Source organism: Myxocyprinus asiaticus, chromosome 17 (genome assembly GCF_019703515.2).
Source record: "Myxocyprinus asiaticus isolate MX2 ecotype Aquarium Trade chromosome 17, UBuf_Myxa_2, whole genome shotgun sequence".
Classification (NCBI taxonomy): Eukaryota; Metazoa; Chordata; class Actinopteri; order Cypriniformes; family Catostomidae; genus Myxocyprinus; species Myxocyprinus asiaticus.
In genome coordinates, this window is record NC_059360.1 from 20,368,636 (window position 1) to 20,386,921 (window position 18,286).

The window sequence follows — 18,286 nt, forward strand, 5'->3', positions numbered from 1 at the left end:
CACCAACAATCATGCCAAGGTCAAATCACTGAGATCAAATTTTTTCCCCATTTTGATGGTTGATCTGAACATTAACTGAAGCTCCTGACTTGTATATGAATGATTTTATGCACTGCACTGCTGCAACACGATTGGCTGATTAGATAATCACATGGATGATTGTTGGTGCCAGACAGGCTGGTTTGAGTATTTCTGTAACTGCTGATCTCCTGGGATTTTCACACACAACAGTCTCTAGAATTTACTCAGAAACAAAAAATGTCCAGTGAGCAGCAGTTTTGTGGACGGAAACGCCTTGTTGATGAGAGTGGTCAACAGAGAATGACCAGACTGGTTCAAACTGACAAAGTCTACAGTAACTCAGATAACCACACTGTACAATTGTGGTGAGAAGAATGGCATCTCGGAATGCTATTCTGAGATGCAGGTTGGCGCTGTTTTGACGGCACGAGGGGGACCTACACAATATTAGGCAGGTGGTTTTAATGTTGTGGTTTATATCTGTCTGTCTGTCTGTCTATCAGTTATATGTAGATGTAATAAAACCCAGTCCATGTTAATTCATTTTTCTCATTGTGCAGCAAGTGTCCAATCTCTCCCATATCAGGACATCAGTTTAATAGTAATTTCCAGAGCCCTAGCTAGATCTTTTGGACATATCTTAGAAAAATATAATATAATATAATAGCTATTCAGGTTGGCTGGGTTCCAAAAACAAGAGTCTAAATGTAAAATGGACCAAGACTAAAGTTGACCAAATAGAGAGACATTTATCATGCTATCAAATACACATACAGTGTCAAGGGACGCTTAATCAAACAAGCAGTGGAGACTGTCTAAAAGATAAAAGCCATGTTGACTTCTAGCCAATGCAAGAACTCTATCATCAGTTATACCTTTAAAAAAGTGAAGATATGAAGCATTTTGGGGTCAACTGATGACAATGTTTTCAGCCATTAAGTTATGATAACTATTTGAACCTGCTTCTGCAGTGTCTTTTATGGACTGTCCAACATCATAACTTTCTCCTGTAACTTTTTGCCATGTATCAGTCACCCTTCATCATCCTCCATTAAAATGTTTTCAATATTATTTTTAGAAAAGTTTTTAAAAGTTGTGCTTTTAAGAATCCTTAAAGAGCACATGACATCAAAATTGAAGGTAATGGCTTTTAGTCCATGCCTGTTTTCCTTGAAGCAATCTGTATTCTAGTGTACACTTAAAAGTTGGCAAAATAGACTTTTACAGTCTTTCTCTTTTTTTTTAAAAAAGGACCCAAAAAAAATCCCACACAAACTTCTTGTTTCAATAGGAAATGTGTCAATGTAAGAAAGAAAACTATGCTCGTTTCAAAGCGATTCATTTGGTCTTTAAGATTCACAGAGTCCCCTGCCAGACCCCCTTCATTTCCATTTTGGTTGAGAGTTTGTGCATGTCCTTGGTCGAGGTACATTCGGTTGAAGGTTGAGATAAGTCCCTGATGAAACAAACTTACTCTTGCCTTGTCAGGCAGCAGACAGATTTATTTAACTATTCTTTGTGTCATATTATCCTGGCATTAATAATAATAATAATAATAATAATAAAAAAATAAAAAAACAAGTCAACACTGCTCTGGTGCGGTTTCAGTTACAGCTGCTGAGCAAGTGACTGTAAATTTAAAGTCATAATACATCTCTATTTTTTCCTTGTAACAAGTTCGTAATTTGGATCAAAAGGAGGAAGTGGATGGGCGTCGATTCCCACACAGGAATGTCCTTTTATTGAACTCAAAAACTTGTTTGCTTTTCAGCTTAGCGGTACAGCTTCACGTGCACACAAACTCAAAGTGTTTCAATATAAAAGAACAACGACAACGGCCAACACACATGCAGCTTCTCAGCTGGGCTCTCTCTCTCTTTCGGTGGACTTGGCTGTCTTTTATCTCCTCTGCCTCTCACTGTGGACATGGAAATGGTAATTAGTCACAATTCATCTCAGGTGGATGTCCTTACCGCTTTCTCTCTCCCCAGATGGGCACTCGACCACACCCTCACCTCCACATTCCTCTTTTGGAAAGTTGTAGAAACGTAATAGTGGATATTTTTTTCTTTTGCTGTTGAAGCAAATGGGGATGCAACAATATTTGCTTTGGTCTCCCATTCACCGCTGTAGAATTTACTTCCGTATTCCAAACCTGGAAATGTTCATATGAGGAAAACGAATTATTATTATTCTTCTGTTCTTAGTTGAAATATGCTTGATCCTGCCCACTTCAGTCAAAACTGGTTATAAAGACAAATCAAATTCTCTTAACTTCTTCAACTCAACTCAAAAAGAGGCCGCTGTGTCGTAGAAAAAGTTGCACTTAAAATGTTCAAGTCTCCGAATATATAAGTCAGGCATATGGGGTGTCGTTTGAAAGCTTAGAATCTGAACCTTTCATAGGTAACCATTACTTTGGTATTTATGTTACATAAAATAACAATAAGGCTTGAAAACATTCGCGTTGCAAATCAGCACCACCTAGAGGTCATGCTGTAGAAATATTAATATGAATAGAAAAGTCTTTCAAATAGCATGTAAATAGGCAAATTATATATCAACTCTCATTCTCAGGAATGCAACTTTACAGTTTAATTTGTTGCACTAATACCACAGTTTGAAAGATTTTCAAAAGAATCACAAAGTGAAATATGATATCTGTAAGTCTTCAAATACAAACATCTCGTTTATGTGCCGATCGCTGCTCCTGTGAGCCCCAAACAGCTAAAAACTTTATATCTGCAGTTTTCTAAAAAATGAGCCATTTTTACTTGTCTGTGAGCTTGCTTGTGTGAATAATCCAATGTTATATCTTAGATGTCTAGCACAAAATGTGCAGTCCAGAAGGAACAAATCATCTAAAAAATTCTGAAAATAAATGTGACCAATTTTTGGCAATTAGTCCTCAGTACGTGTAAATGGTGAGCTTTTAAATTTGAGTGTAAAAATTGCAGGTGGCAGCCCAAAAATGCCCCAGAGTTGATTAATAACCACACCACAAGTTGTTTTTATAAAAACGTTGTCACACTGTGATCACAAGTGTATGAATGAATATATTGCATCAGTTGGAGTCATAGGTAGTCTGACACTCAAACACATCTAATGATCCAGAGCAGTCTCCATGCATTTCTAGACCACACAGGAAGTCATGCATCATTCAGTGAACATAATGGAAAGAGAGTAGTCCTAAGATCAAATGTGTCGCATATGTCCTTATTTTATAATAGTAATAATCCTCACTGTAACAACTGCAGGTTACCTCTTTTTACAGTATATAATGATGAAATGTATAAGATAAAAGTGATTGAAGTAACATGAAATTTTATGTCAGCTGCCCAGAGTCAGTTTTTGTTGCAGAAAGATATGACATTAGACTATTCCTCACTGGTATCCTCTTCTCCCCTGTGCTTCATTTTAGGTATGCCTTACACTTTCTTGTTCAGAGTGGTCTTGCCTACGGCGTAATGCTTTTCACAGGAGTGGAGCACATGCACAAGTGAGTACAAACCTCCGTAAACACCTACATCAATTGTAACATCAAATAAGCCCTGCTACCAACAACAGGAACAACAACATGTTAAATCAAAACTCAAATGCACAATGACACAGTGACATGTTTCAGTGTTCTTTGCAGTGTCAAGCTACTGCCATCCAGTTTCATGAGGTTTTAAAATAGGTGGCAATATGCAGAGTTATTCTGCCCTATGCTGAAACTGAGAAAAATTACTTCAAAATTACTTTAGTTTAAGTGTGGATTTTGTAGCTACTGTTGAGCTACATAGTTGAACCAAATCCATCAGTCACAGGATAATCATAAATAACAGACCCGATTTCTGTCCTAAATCAATTTTGACAAAATGCGATACATTTTGACTGTGCACGGCAAAATTAATTTATCCCTGTGATTGGCTTGTGGAAGATGAATCCATACTGCTCGCACCCATCCATGTCATTCGTATAGTAAAAAGTCCTGTGGGAACAAGTGAGCGCCCATTATGTTGCAGGATGAGTGACTGCTCCTCTGATCTGGGGTCGGATAAATGGATGGACTGGACCAAGTGGTGTTCTCTCCTGCTCTGGGCTGCTATAAAATAACCAGTGTTGCTCAATACTGATTACTATTCAAACCACACTAATGCAAAACTGAGGCCTAGGTCATGTCAACAGCAAAGGATGCCATTAGAAACAGAGTGACTATTTGCACTGGTTTTAAATAGCACTGGCCACACAGCATGGCTATTTGCACCCCAGTAGATTAGTGTAACCAGACAAGTCTATGAAAAAATGCAAATTGGATGTTGGAGAAAATTCAATGGCCTGGAGTTAGAGTACATATATTGATATTGTTGCATGGACGGCTGGGGTTTGAATCCAACTTGTGATGTTTTCCTACTTGAATACCACTTGAATACCCAAGTCAATTTAAGGCAATTTTAAACCCTGACTTTGCTAAGACGTGGGCGTATGGCATCACACGAACATGCGGCACCCAGGAAGATGTACACAGTTAATTACAAACACTTTTAAGCACCTAAAATGCATAAAATGCTTTAAAAGTTCTTACATTACATGGTAATAAACAGCAGTAAAGACAGGTGTGTAAAAGATGGTACATTCTGTTCATAAATATACATATTTAATTTGTTTCTTTATACATCATCTGGTGAGTAATGATCAACAGAGTGGTATAAGGTCGGAAGCTGGATATATCAAGTAGGAATATCCCACATCTGACTTTAAATGGAAAACAGTATTAGTCACAGATCACACTGATAGCAGCATTTTCTTTTGAGAGATTTAGATTGCTGAAGGGTCATCAGTCCTAGGTCACCAGACCTTGGCACGTACACCAGAATATCTAGCCAGAAGTCCTGCCAGAATGATTTATGACCTTCTACTTGTCGAACATGTCATGATGACAAGTTGACCGTTGATCCCCAGACGTTTGCATAACTGATCATTATCAGTAAAGATATTTTAACTGCATGTGCATAAAGGAATGTTCTGGAATGTAAGTTGAACAAACTTCTTGCTTTCTATTTAAGAAATTAAATATTTATTTAAATATTTCAATAAAAATAAAAATATTTAGATTATAATATATTATAAAATAGACAAAATTGCTTAGTTTTAGTTAGTTAGTTTTAAGTAATATATATTAAGACAAGTGAACAGCAGGCCTAATAAAATGAATAAATAAATAAATTACCAGCAATAGATAAAAATTAAGTAAACAGTGCTTTACAATTTCCATAATGAAATGTAAAATAAAACTACTTATATAATGTAGTTGGTAACACATAACCAAAAATTCATCCATCTAGAACAGTAGTCACTACGGAGCCCCTTAGAGGACAGTGAGTTTTTTTCCTGAAATAGTTTTGCGTTCCCTCACAATAATTTGCTTTCCCTTGCAATAAGTTTTGCATGCCCTCACAATAGTTTTGCATTCCCCCACAATAAATTTACCATGGTTTTAGTACAGTAACCATATTTTAACCTCCAATATTCGTAGTAAAACCATAGTAATAATACAGGACAACGAAAACTATGGTATATATTTTTTTGTTAACGGGAATGATGGTTTTACTACAAATACCATGGTAAAACCATAAGATAACCAGAGTTAATCCATAGTAAATCCATGGTTACTATATGGATACAGTATACTGTCTTATACTGTATACTGTAAAACCATGGTTTCCGCAAAAAAAATAAAAAATGGTTACTTCTCAAAGGAAAATAGTATATAGTAAAGCCTCGCAATAAATTTGCCATGGTTTTACTACAGTAACCATAATTAAACTATGGTATTTGTATAGTAAAACCATAATAGCCACAAAATTATGATTTTTATTACCATAGTTTTTGTTTTCCTGTATTATCACAATGGTTTCACAATGAATATAATGGTTAAAATATGGTTACTGTAGTAAAACCATGGCAAATTTATTGCGAGGACACGCAAAACTTATTGTGAGGAAAAACTTACTGCAAAAGAACACAAACTATTGTGAGGGAATGCAAACTATTGCGAGGGAATGCAAACTATTTCGAGGGAACGCAAACAATTGTGAACGAACGCAAACTTATTGCGAGGGAATGCAAACTACTGCGAGGAAACGCAAAACTTCTTGCGAGGGAACGCAAAACTTACCAGCAATAGATACAAATTAAGTAATTTGAATGCATACTATTACGAGGAAATGCAAAATTTATTGCGAGAGAACGCAAACTATTGCGAGAGAACACAAAATATATTGCAAGGGAACGCAAATCTTCTTGCGAGGGAATGCAAAACTTATTGCGAGGGAACGCAAACTATTGCGAGGGAATGCAAAATTTATTGCGAGGGAATGCAAACTATTCTGAGCAAATGCAAAACTTATTGTGAAGGAATGGAAACTATTGCGAACGAACGCAAAGTATTCTGAACGAATGCAAAACTTATTGTGAAGATATGCAAACTACTGCGAGGGAATGCAAAACTTACTGCGAGGGAATGCAAACAATTCTGAGCGAATGCAAAACTTATTGCGAAGGAATGCAAACTATTGCGAACGAATGCAAAGTATTCTGAATGAACGCAAAACGTATTGTGAAGAAATGCAAACTATTGCGAACGAATGCAAAGTATTCTGAATGAACGCAAAACTTATTGTGAAGAAATGCAAACTACTGCAAGGGAATGCAAAACTTATTGCGAGGGAATGCAAACTATTCTGAGCAATTGCACTACTTATTGCAAAGGAATTCAAACTATTGTGAACGAACGCAAAGTATTCTGAACGAATGCAAAACTTATTGTGAAGATATGCAAACTTCTTACGAGGGAACGGCAAACTATTGCGGAGAACGCAAACTATTGTGAGGGAAAGCAAAAATTATTGCGAGGGAACTCAAACTATTGCAAGGGAATGCAAAACTTATTGCGAGGGAATGCAAACTACTGTGAGAGAACGCAAAATTTATTGCATGGGAATGCAAAACGTATTGCGAATGCACGCAAAACTATTTCAGAAAAAAACATTCCCACCCTGTTTTCTAAGTCTCACTGCCAAAAGGATGATTTTGACAACTTTACAGCTCAAATAACAAGTTTTGTGTAGAGTGTTGAATAAATTGGTGAGTGCTTTAACAAAAATACAAGCTTCACATTTCTGCTATTAAACCATTTGTCTTGCCCCATATGCATTCATTTTAAATGCATTACAGCAAACACAATATTTGTGTTTTTTACAAACTGAGAGATGAGTGGAAATAATTTTCTTTGGTAATCGACAGCATGTCACAGATACTGTCAATAGAGCTAAACTTGTGTTGCACCCAGAACATTCCTTTAACCTACTAAAACTTTGATACTACTAGACTATACAATCTAGAACCTTGAACTGTAATGTTTGAATGTGCAATTAATCTACAGTACTTGCTGCAGTGGTAATTAGACAGGCTGTGTTTATGTAAATGTAGAGCTTCTGAGTGACAGGAATGGGTCTTCACATATATGGTGATGAGACACTGGAAAATTGGGAATGAGATAACATGCCAGATCACATTGTTATCGACACTTGCAGTCATTATGAAACAAGATTGATTGCGCTCTTATCCAATGGATCTAGGCTGTTTCTTGTTTTTATTTTAGTCTAAGAAAAGGGAAAAGCGCCAAATTTGTATGTGGAACTGTAAAAGACATTTGATGAGAAGAACTTGTGCAGGAGTCCTGTAGGGATGATAGAGATGTAGTCTGTTCCTGTCCCAGCAGTGAGCAGAGAGACTGCATTAAGGATGCAGTGTGAAGAAACAGCCCTTTTGAAACTCCAGGAGGAGATCTCTCTGTAATAGAGTGATGGCATGCTCCATTGCTCAAAGGAGATGAGAGAGAGACAGCAAAGGATGAAGGGAAATTGAAAATTGTCCCAAAAAGTTACGTAAATATGACAAAATCTCCTTTAGGGACATCCGGGACATCCTCAATTGGAAGTGATTTTACATATATATATATATATGTAACTATAGACTGCCCCTAACACTAATAAAAATGTTTTTGGAAAATCACTTCCAATAATAATGTGTGTGTGTGTGTGTGTGTGGGTATATGTATATGTATATGTATATATATGTGTGTGTATATATATTCAGTCTATAGTTACATTATAGTTATTTTTTCACATTTTAGAATAATAGTAAAGTCATTAAAACTATGGAATAACATAAATGGAACTATGGGAATTATGTTAAATAACTCAAAATAAATCAAAACTGTGTTATGCATCTTCAAAGTAGTCACCCTTTGCCTAGAATTTGCAGACATGTACTCTTGACATTTTCTCAACCAACTTCTTGAGGTATCACCCTGGGATGCTTTTTAAACAGTATTGAAGGAGTTCCCATCTATGTTGGGCACTTATTGGCTGCTTTTCTTTATTATTTGGTCCAAGTCATCAATTTCAAAAACTGCTTTATTTTTATTAAATTTTAGTTTTATAATGAAATAAATTAATATGTTGCCACAATTATATTTTTGTCTACAAAACTAATTTCAAACATGTAAGCATATGCTTTCAGATCAAAAGATTTTTAAGATTGTGAGAAACATTTCAGTCAAGTGTTTCAAAACTTTTGACCGGTAGTGTATGTGTATATATATATATATATATATATATATATATATATATAATATATGTGTGTGTATGTATGTATATGTATGTATGTATGTATGTATGTATATGTAATTATAAGTTAACATTGTTATAGTAAAAATGTTGGAATGATAGTTAACGGGATAGTTCACCTAAAAATGAAAATTATCTCATCATTTACTTAACCTCATGCCATCCCAGATGTGCATAACTTTATTTCTTCTGCTGAAGACAAATGATTATTATTTAGAAAAAATATCTCCGCTCAGTGGATGAGACATCAATATTTAAGTCCTTGGCTTTTTTACTTTAAATTTCCACTTGCACTTTCAGATGTGAAAGTGAAACTAAACAGGTGCCACATGTGAAAGTAAAAATAGTGAATTATAGTAAAAAAGGACTTAAATATTGAATCGTTTCTCACCCACACCTTTCATATCACTTCAGAAGATATGGAATTAACCACTGGAGTATTATGGATTACTTTTGATTCCTTAATGTAATTTTTGGAGCTTCAAAGTTCTGGCCACTTTTTACTTGCATTGTATGGACCTACAGAGCTGAAATATTCTTCTACACATCTTCATTTATGTGCAGCAGCAGAAAGAATGTCATACACATTTGGGATGGCACGAGGGTGAGGAAATGATGAATTTTCATTTTTGGGTCAACTATCCCTTTTAGTAATTATTTTAAACATAAGGGTGTAACAGTTCTATTTTCTGATATAGATCAGTTCTGTTGTCACTGTGATTATCAACTAACAAACACCATGAGTGTTCAACATCACATACACTAGAGATATGTTCAAAAACACGAGCGATATGTCCAAAATTAGCACCAAAATTCCTTCAGTGACAAGTCATAAAGATTTGTTCAACTCCCTAAGCGTTTTGCGCCATCACTGCAGGAACAACTGTTATTCTTTCCTGTAAATACTGTTGTCATGACGAGTACATATCTCTGATGGCGAGCTATTCAAGAGATTAGACAGATTTGTGGCTTGTTGAGTAACTCAAGTGAGATTGCAAGTGCGCATTTTTGTTGTTGTTGTTGTTTCTCCCCTTTTCTCCCCAGTTTGGAAGGCCAGATTCCCATTGCGCTTTAAGTCCTCATGGTGGCGTAGTGACCCGCCTCAATTCGGGTGGCAGAGGACGAATCTCAGTTGCCTCCGCACCTGAGACGTCAATTCGCACATCTTATCACGTGGCTTGTTGAGTGCGTTACCGCGGAGACACAGTGCACGTGGAGACCCACGCTATTCTCCGCGCCATCCACGCACAACTCACCACACACCCCACCGAGAGCGAGAACCACATTATAGCGACCACGAGGAGGTTAACCCAACGTGACTCTGCCCTCCCTAACAACCGGGCCAATTTGGTTGCTTAGGAGACCTGGCTGGAGTCACTCAGCACGCTCTGGATTCGAACTTGCGACTCCAGGGGTGGTAGTCAGCGTCTTTACTCGCTGAGCTACCCAGCCCCGCGAGCGTGCATGTTTGCTTGACACACTGCGCGTGAGCGCACGTACTGTGTATGAACGCGAGCACAGAATGACTGCCGCTCTCATAACATCAGCCATCCTCTGATATTATTTGTTGTTTATTGCACTCTGATGTTGTTGTCCCTCTTTTCATTAAAAATGACACTTATCACATGATATATTGCTTTAATATATTTCCACTCAGGCATGTGAGAAAAGGGTTTTATGGTGCAGACGAGACCCCATCTACTGAGCGCTGATAAAGACTCGCCTCTGTGTCTCACCTTTATAAATTATCAGCTTGATACTGTGTGCGGTGGTTATTGCCAAGTTAAAATAGAACCTATCAGGAGAAGGTTTAAAAAAAGAGCTGCCCTCCTTATAGGTCACCGCCGTTATTCTCTGTCATATTGGAGGTGAACAGTGCAAATGTGTATTTATAGGACACTGTATGTCACTTGAAAGGCAAGATATCAGAGTTTATGCATTCCAGTGACATTTGAATTTTCACATGCCTATTGTTGCAGTAATAAATCTAACATATCCCCCCCAATGTCCTGATTTGTGGTCAGTGAAATGGGTTTTTTCCATTTAGCGATTCCAAAACTTTTCTGTTTGGTCCCCCACAATCTACATCCTTGTTATTGCTCATACTTGGGGTTAGGGATTTTAACAAATCCAAGCCTGATCTCATGAAAAAAATGAGACTGTGGCGATCAAGTTTTAAATCAACAAAATCGACCTCCCTACCCTAAACCCTAAACCTAAACCTGCTCTCTGGGACTTGTACCCCGGTCTTTTGCATTGTGAGTGCAGTTGGGCTATACTGTGCGATTTGATTACACGCAAACAAGCATGTAAATGTAGTTGGTTACGTAATGCTAACATTTAAAATGTATCGTCTTACATGTCATTCACTATAGTAAAAGTGTTTTGATGTGATAAGATAGCATGGTGTGAGGAACGGTATGAAAAGTAAGTGTCTATGACTATAACTGATAATCTGCAGTTTAACTCGTGATTTGTGTGAAAGGGAATAAGAGTCGTTGTTGTAGCACTGTGCTTTCTATGCGGTGACTGGGGACTGCTCACTTTGTTTTTGTTTCTGGTTTGTTGCTGTGGTTGTCTTGTTTCCATGATTAGCTCACTAAGGAAGCTCAGTGTGACTCTCTGTGTTATTCTCACCTTGCTTTTTGTCACATAACACTTCTGTGGGTGTTTACATCCTGGCTAATGTACTGCAGGTTTTTTTTTTTTTTTTAATAAAGGGCCGGTATCCTTGTATTTTATCATATTAAAGGTTTCTTGCACCAAAAACAGTCGTAATTAAGTTATACGTGACCATTTTCCACCCTTTGTCTGACACTTAGAATTAAACAGGCTGTTTTTGCTTCTGTACCTTTAAGACGTCTAGGAGTAAATGAATTCTGATTTGATTGACTGACCTCCATGTACCAGTGTAGTTCACAACCAAAGGGACAAAGCATGCATGGATGTTAACTTGGAAAATCCATTCATAATGGTGGATCCAGGCAGGAGGCACCTATTATTTTCAACACAATTTCAATACACTATTGTGTTTTACTGCCTTTGGTGGACTGGGAAGAAACTTTTATGTTGTGTAAAGCAGGGGTTCAAACTTTTCTATGCCCAGGACACCCAAATATGATGATCCCCTTGTAATAAAAAATAAAATAAAAAATACTCCAAAATATGTATTATGTATTACAGTGTTTTTTCCTTACCATTTTGTTTTCACTATTAATGTTTGTATATGAACCGTAACCCTATTATTGTTTTCCCGTCAAAACTGACTAATTCCCTTTTTTTTTTTTTTTTTTTTTTTTTTTTTTTTTTAAATCTGAAAACTGTAGTTTATTTCATCCAGTTGGAATAAAATTCCTTGACTTTATTCACACAGGGCATCTGAACACACAAATTTGTTTTAGATCATTTTCGTAAAATTGTACTGGTTTTATTTCACTTTGATACACCTGTGTTCTTGGTCTAAAGTGACCAGCCATTGTAGACTACAAAGTACAGAAATATTAAGTGTTCAGGAGCATTCCAATCCTTTAGATGAGCACATATGTGGATGTGTGTTAGCACACACAAAGTCCTCGGACATGTGCGTGCACACACACACACACACACACAAACAAAATGTGTGTTGAGTGCCCTTTTGTGCATCGTCTTTCCATGTACACTCTTTGAGGAATATTTTTTATATTTATAGGAATATGATTATAGACACACACACACACACAAAAAAAAAACACACGTCAAGTATCTGCCCCCATTTCTCCATAAACAAATTCAATTTTCCTACACTGTAAAAAATTGCTGTAAATTTACAACCAAATTCCTACAGCAATATACTGTGATTCTTAAATACAATAGTTTGCATGTGGGAGATCAAGAGCAGGCTCACTGTGAAGTGACTAGTTTTACGGTAAATAGCTGTTGTTTGCAAGGCATTAGGGGAAAATGAACATACAAAATCATGATATATCATCTTGGTGAAAGCTATAGTGACATTTTGAAACGTATATTTTAAAACCCCCCATGAAAAAAGTTTGTGGCACATGGTTAGTGTTCATGATGTTTCTGACCAACTCCTCTGTTCTTTATCATCTCGCATCAGCCTTCACTTATCTGTCTAATGAGAAGTCAAATAAAAAATAAAGTATAAATCAACCTTTGAAGCAATGTACATATTACATGTAAAATGTTGCCAGGATTGAACAGTATATTGTTTATGAAAACAAAAAAACCCTGTACACAGTAAAATAACAGTATAGCACTGCATTGTGGGTTATGATGGTGAAATAACCATAAGCCTTTGCACTTGAATAAGTATGTATGCTTTGGCAATGTATATTTTTGACGGGAAAATCTTTAACAGTGTAGTCTTCTAAAAGATCCTTCTTCAAAGGCTGCCACCCTCCCCATCTCCGAGCACCACTCCTGAAATGAGGGTGCTCCAGCCGACCTCCAACCCCTTAAAAGAATCTGTCTGGCAATCATGACGCTAGTTAGGACCCAACACTTTATGTGTCTGTTCTCATTGTCGATGACTGCCCCATTGCCCAAAATACAGAGTCTGGAGCAAAATGAAAGCGAGTACCCAATAAATCACACACAAGACTCTGAACCTTCAACCAAAACTCCTGGATCTTAACACACCCCCAAAAGACATGGGTTATGTCTCCATCCTCTGATTGGCATCGCCAGCAGGTGGGTGTGTCTTCAAGACCAAGCCTATACAATCTAGAGGGGGTCCAATAAAATCGATGTAAAATCTTCAATTGCAAAAGGCGCACCCAATACACTATACGCCATCTGCTCTATACTATTTTGGGGAGTAGCGTACACCCCCCTAAAGTGGCAGATCCTCTGGGAGTGGTGATTACTGGTTTTGGAAAAGTTCATGAGGCATCAGTGTATTACTCCCTGCTAATTCAGAGTCTGGGGGATGGAGCTTTAACTTCTATCAAGAGATTATGCGAGAAAGATTTAAACTTGGTATTGGAGGAGGGAGTGTGGGCTAGGATTCTAAAAAACGTCAAGTCTGTATCTAGAGATGCAAGCAATTCAAGATTTTACATAGATTCTATTGGACCCCATCTAGATTGTATAGGATTGATCTTAAAGACACACCCACCTGCTGGTGATGCCAATCAGAAGATGGAGACACAACCCATGTTTTTTGGAGGTGTGTTAAGATCCAAGACTTTTGGTTGAAGGTTCAGAGTTTTTTGTGTGACGTATTGGGCAATCAAATTTCATTTAACCCCAGACTTTGTAATATAGGCGATAGGGCGGTCATCAATATAGGGGATAAACACATAAAAACCAGTATTATGATAGGTAGACAGATTATTTTAAGGGGTTGGAAGTCGGCTGGAGCACCCTCATTTCGAGAGTGGTGCGCGGAGATGAGGAGGGTGGCAGCTTTCGAGGAGGTGTCATATAGAAGGCTGGGGATCTGGGATGTGTTTGATGGGAAATGGGGCAGTTATTTGGCATTTTTGGGGGACTCTCGGGGAGGGGCTGTAGAGAGAGAAGTATAGTTTTAAATGTGTATGATTATTATATATATATATATATATATATACTTTTTTTTTTTTTTGGTGTGTGTGTTTGTGTGTGTGTGTGTATATACTTATATGTGACCACAGGGATGTTCGTTGAGGGTCAGGGTGGGGTTGATGATTGGAGTGGGGCAGAGTAGAATAGTGGGGGTTAAATATTGATTCAGTGTATATAGTTTTGTTTTTCTTGTTGTATGTACGAATCAATAAAAAAATGTTAATGGAAAAAAAAAGGCTTTTTCTTTGCAATTCTTCACATAAGGCCTGCACCCCTGAGTCTTCTCTTTACTGTTGTACATGAAACTGGTGTTGAGAGGGTAGAATTCAATGAAGCTGTCAGCTGAGGACATGGGGCGTCTATTTCTCATAACAGAGACTCTGATGTACTTATCCTCTTGTTTAGTTTTACATCTTGCCTTCCACATCTCTTTCTGCCCTTGTTAGAGCCAGTTGTCATTTGTCTTTGAAGACTGTAGTGTACACCTTTGTATGAGTTTCTAGAGAATGTTTCTTTTTTGCCATTTTTGATCTAATATTGACCTGAAGACATGCCAGTCTATTGCATACTGTGGCAACTCAAAAACAAACACAAAGACAATGTTAAGATTAATTTAACAAACCAAATAGCTTTCAGCAGTGTTTGATATAATGACAAGTGATTTTCTATTACCAAATTAGCAATTTATCATGATTACTCAAGGATAAGGTGTTGGAGTGATGGCTGCTGGAAATGGGGCCTGTCTAGATTTGATCAAAAATTACTTTTTTCAAAAATGATGGTGCTGCTTTGTGTCCTGACTATACTTTGTGATCATTTGAATGTCACTTTGGTGAATTAAAGTATCAATTTCCTTCCAAAACAGCATAAATTATTCAAAACTTTTGGCCGCCAGTGTATATATGTCTAATTTTCCCGTGGACCCCTTAGCACCCCCTTGTGGCCCCCTGGGAGTCCCTGGACCCCAGTTTGAAAACCCCTTGTGTAAAGTTTGAATTAAATGAATTCTACATAATACATCACACTGATTTTTACTTCAAAATAGCAAGATTTTTTTGTAAAAACTAAAGGAATAGTTCTCCCAAAAATAAAAATTCTGTCATTATTTACTCACCCTAATGTCGCTCCACACTCTTATGACATTCTTTCTTCCGTGTAAAACAAAAGGTAAAATGTCTTAATATCTTCACACGTCTATTCACCATAAAATTAATGTGAATAGTAGGTTTGGGCTGGAGACTAAAAGCACCATAAAACCCAGAGTAAAATTAGTCGATATGGCTTGTGAACTATGTTCCAAATCTTCTGAAGGCATACAATCACAGTGTATATGAACAGACCGAAATTTAAGTTGATAAGCATTCTCAAATTAATTCAAAGCTTTGATAACTACATGTATACAGTGCCAAAATCAAATATGCTGATTCCGTCAATAACATCATACCACATTGGTTCTTGCATGTCTCGTGACCAACAATTATGACTTTGTGACACAAAATCAGTGATGTTTGATGGTATTGATATACTATATATTGATATTGATATGGCCATATGTCATTTAAGGGTGTCACGATGTTAAATGAATGAGGAAGCAGGAGATGGCAATTCCAACTCGGGTATGTCAGTCTTTATTCTTATAAACACAAACACGTTAGCACAAGGCGTAACAGTGAAGCTTCAAAGGAAAGTGAACTACGGCAATGGCCAACACACAAAGTAGCTCCTGTGTCACTGTATACAACCGATCTTTTATAATTGAAAAATATGGTTATGTGAGTGCAATGCCCAGCTGAAGACATTGACCATCAATCACTATCATTTGGTCAGATGTGTGCCTCAGGGTTTCGTCTTACAACTGCTCTAAAGGGAAATCCCCTACCGGGAATTCCCTAAGGGCAGGGGAGGATGACACCTCCCCTTCCCCAGCGTCAGCCTGATGTGGAGCAGCCACATACAGCCCAGGCCATGCCTCCCCTGCCAGCGCTTCGCACTGAACAGGGGAGGAGACATTAGTGGAAGAAAGAGTGTGGGGTGTGCTGGCCCCCATATTCGCTGCCAGATTGTCTTCCACCACTTTGTCCAGCCATGCCGGTCGGTGGCACTGGACTCACTCGGCCGTCCCCTTCGGCAACTGGGAGAGAACTGCTCCAGTACTACTAGGTTGATTACGTCATTGGCATCGCTATCCTCCTTAACCGGCACCCACTGCCGGCAGATGTCGCAGAGCAGCTGGGCAAAGTCAAACGGGCGGCCAACCTCGCTCAGCGTCAAGGAGCGGAAGCTCTGGCGGTGTTCTTCTGGGCTGCGGCTGACCCGTTGCAAGATGGACTTTTTCATCACTGAGTAGTCCAGGAGGTTGGCGACCGGAAGCTGTTTCGCTGCGATCTGGGCAGCAGCGGCAGAAGGTGCACCGACCACTGTTCCACTGTTCCCGAAGAGCTCAAGGTATGCCTCCAGATCATCTTGAGGCCCATTTTAATAAGCAACACGTGGGGATGCGCTGCTACCGGGAATGCTGCGGCCACCCCCTCCTGGGGTACTAAGCTCCACAGCACCTGTCAGTCCTCCTCCTGGGCCCGAAGGAGCGCCTCCAAACGCTGTTGCTGCTCTCTCTGAAGATTCATGAGGGCCTGGTGTTGTCCCTGGTGGATGCTGGCAAGGGATCGGAAGATTTCCTCCAGCAATTCAATTACTAGCAATTCATCTCCGGTGAAACCCTTACCACTTCTTCTCTCCCCAGACGAACGCTCGATCACACCCTCACCTTCACAAAGGGCAAAAAGGCATGTGAAAATTTTAAGAAAATGTTTTCTTTTGTATTTCATGTAAGAAAGAAAGTCATGTGGGTTTTGAGCAACATGAGTGAGTAAATGATTAAATAATTTTCATTTTTGGTTAAACTATTTCTTTAAGTGAAATGATTGACATGCCACAATCCAGCCCTGTAACTGTACCATCACACTGTGTTCTCTGTGCAACCAGGCAACAACCTCTGCACAATCTTCCTACAGAAAAAGGTCTTTGATAGTACACACAGTGCTGCTCAGAGCTTTGATAAAGGGCCTTATTGTTAAAGCTGAGCTGGCACGGCCTCTAAATATTGTGAGTGAGACTATAAGGATGTAAAATCGGCTATGTCAGAGGCAAAGACAGAGACTAGAATGCCAAGAATTTGCCCACTGATGCCTAGTAAAGAATCTAGGGCTGCTTAAAGGCATAGTTTACCCAAAAGTGTTGTCTTAATTTACTTACCCTAATGTTGTTCTAGAACTGTATGTCTTCCTTTCTTCGGTGGAACACAAAAGCCTTAGTCATGGTTCACTTTCCTTGTATGGAAAAAAGATGCAATAAAAGTGAATGGTGACTGAGGCTTACATTCTGCCTAACATCTCCTTTTTTGTTCCTTAGAGGAATTAAATGTCATGCAGGTTTGAAACAACATGAGGGTGTTTAAGTGATGACAGAATGTCAGCCACTGGCACTCTGTGTGCATGGCATGAATTTGTCGGGGTCAAAACTCGAAGTGTTACATGCCAAATGTTCTGCAGCTGAGTGCGGCTGCTAGTGAGAGGAATATCAAAGGCTTTTGCCTCAAACGGAGGCCTTTCTCAGTATCAGGTGAAGTCTTTGTTAACTTTTGTGCCTGTTATCTCCCTTTGATGATTAATATGTTGAATAAAAGAGGAATCGTAATCGGATTGTGGGAGGAAGTTTATAAGCAGAGCTGAAATTATGGCACGTTTGATAATGTTGTTCTGACATCACGCTTTAGGGAGCACAGCTTTTATCACTCTCACTCACAAATTTATTTTTGTAGTATGCAAATAGCTTGCATGAATTAGCATCTGTAATCATTTATCAGATGTGAGGTATTTTAGTAAAGTGGGGGCTTGGGCTATTTTTATATAGGTGACATCTCTTACTTAGGATATTTGTGGGCATAAATATTATAAAAAATGAATAATGTTCAGAATTTCGAAATACTGAAGCCATAGATTTTAATTTCAACTAGTTTTCTCTTTGCTTTTATTTAATTCCACTTGAAA

General features: G+C 38.2%; 1 protein-coding gene across 2 annotated transcripts in view; it reads left to right on the plus strand.

Moving 5' to 3' along the window:
- mboat2a (membrane bound O-acyltransferase domain containing 2a) overlaps positions 1-18,286 on the plus strand; it is a 96,152-nt gene that overhangs the window by 40,536 nt on the left and 37,330 nt on the right. For both annotated transcript variants that reach the window (XM_051723479.1, XM_051723480.1), the window contains exon 3: positions 3,443-3,520. In XM_051723479.1, the coding sequence (XP_051579439.1) occupies positions 3,443-3,520 (78 nt within the window). The remainder of the gene's footprint in view (positions 1-3,442; positions 3,521-18,286) is intronic.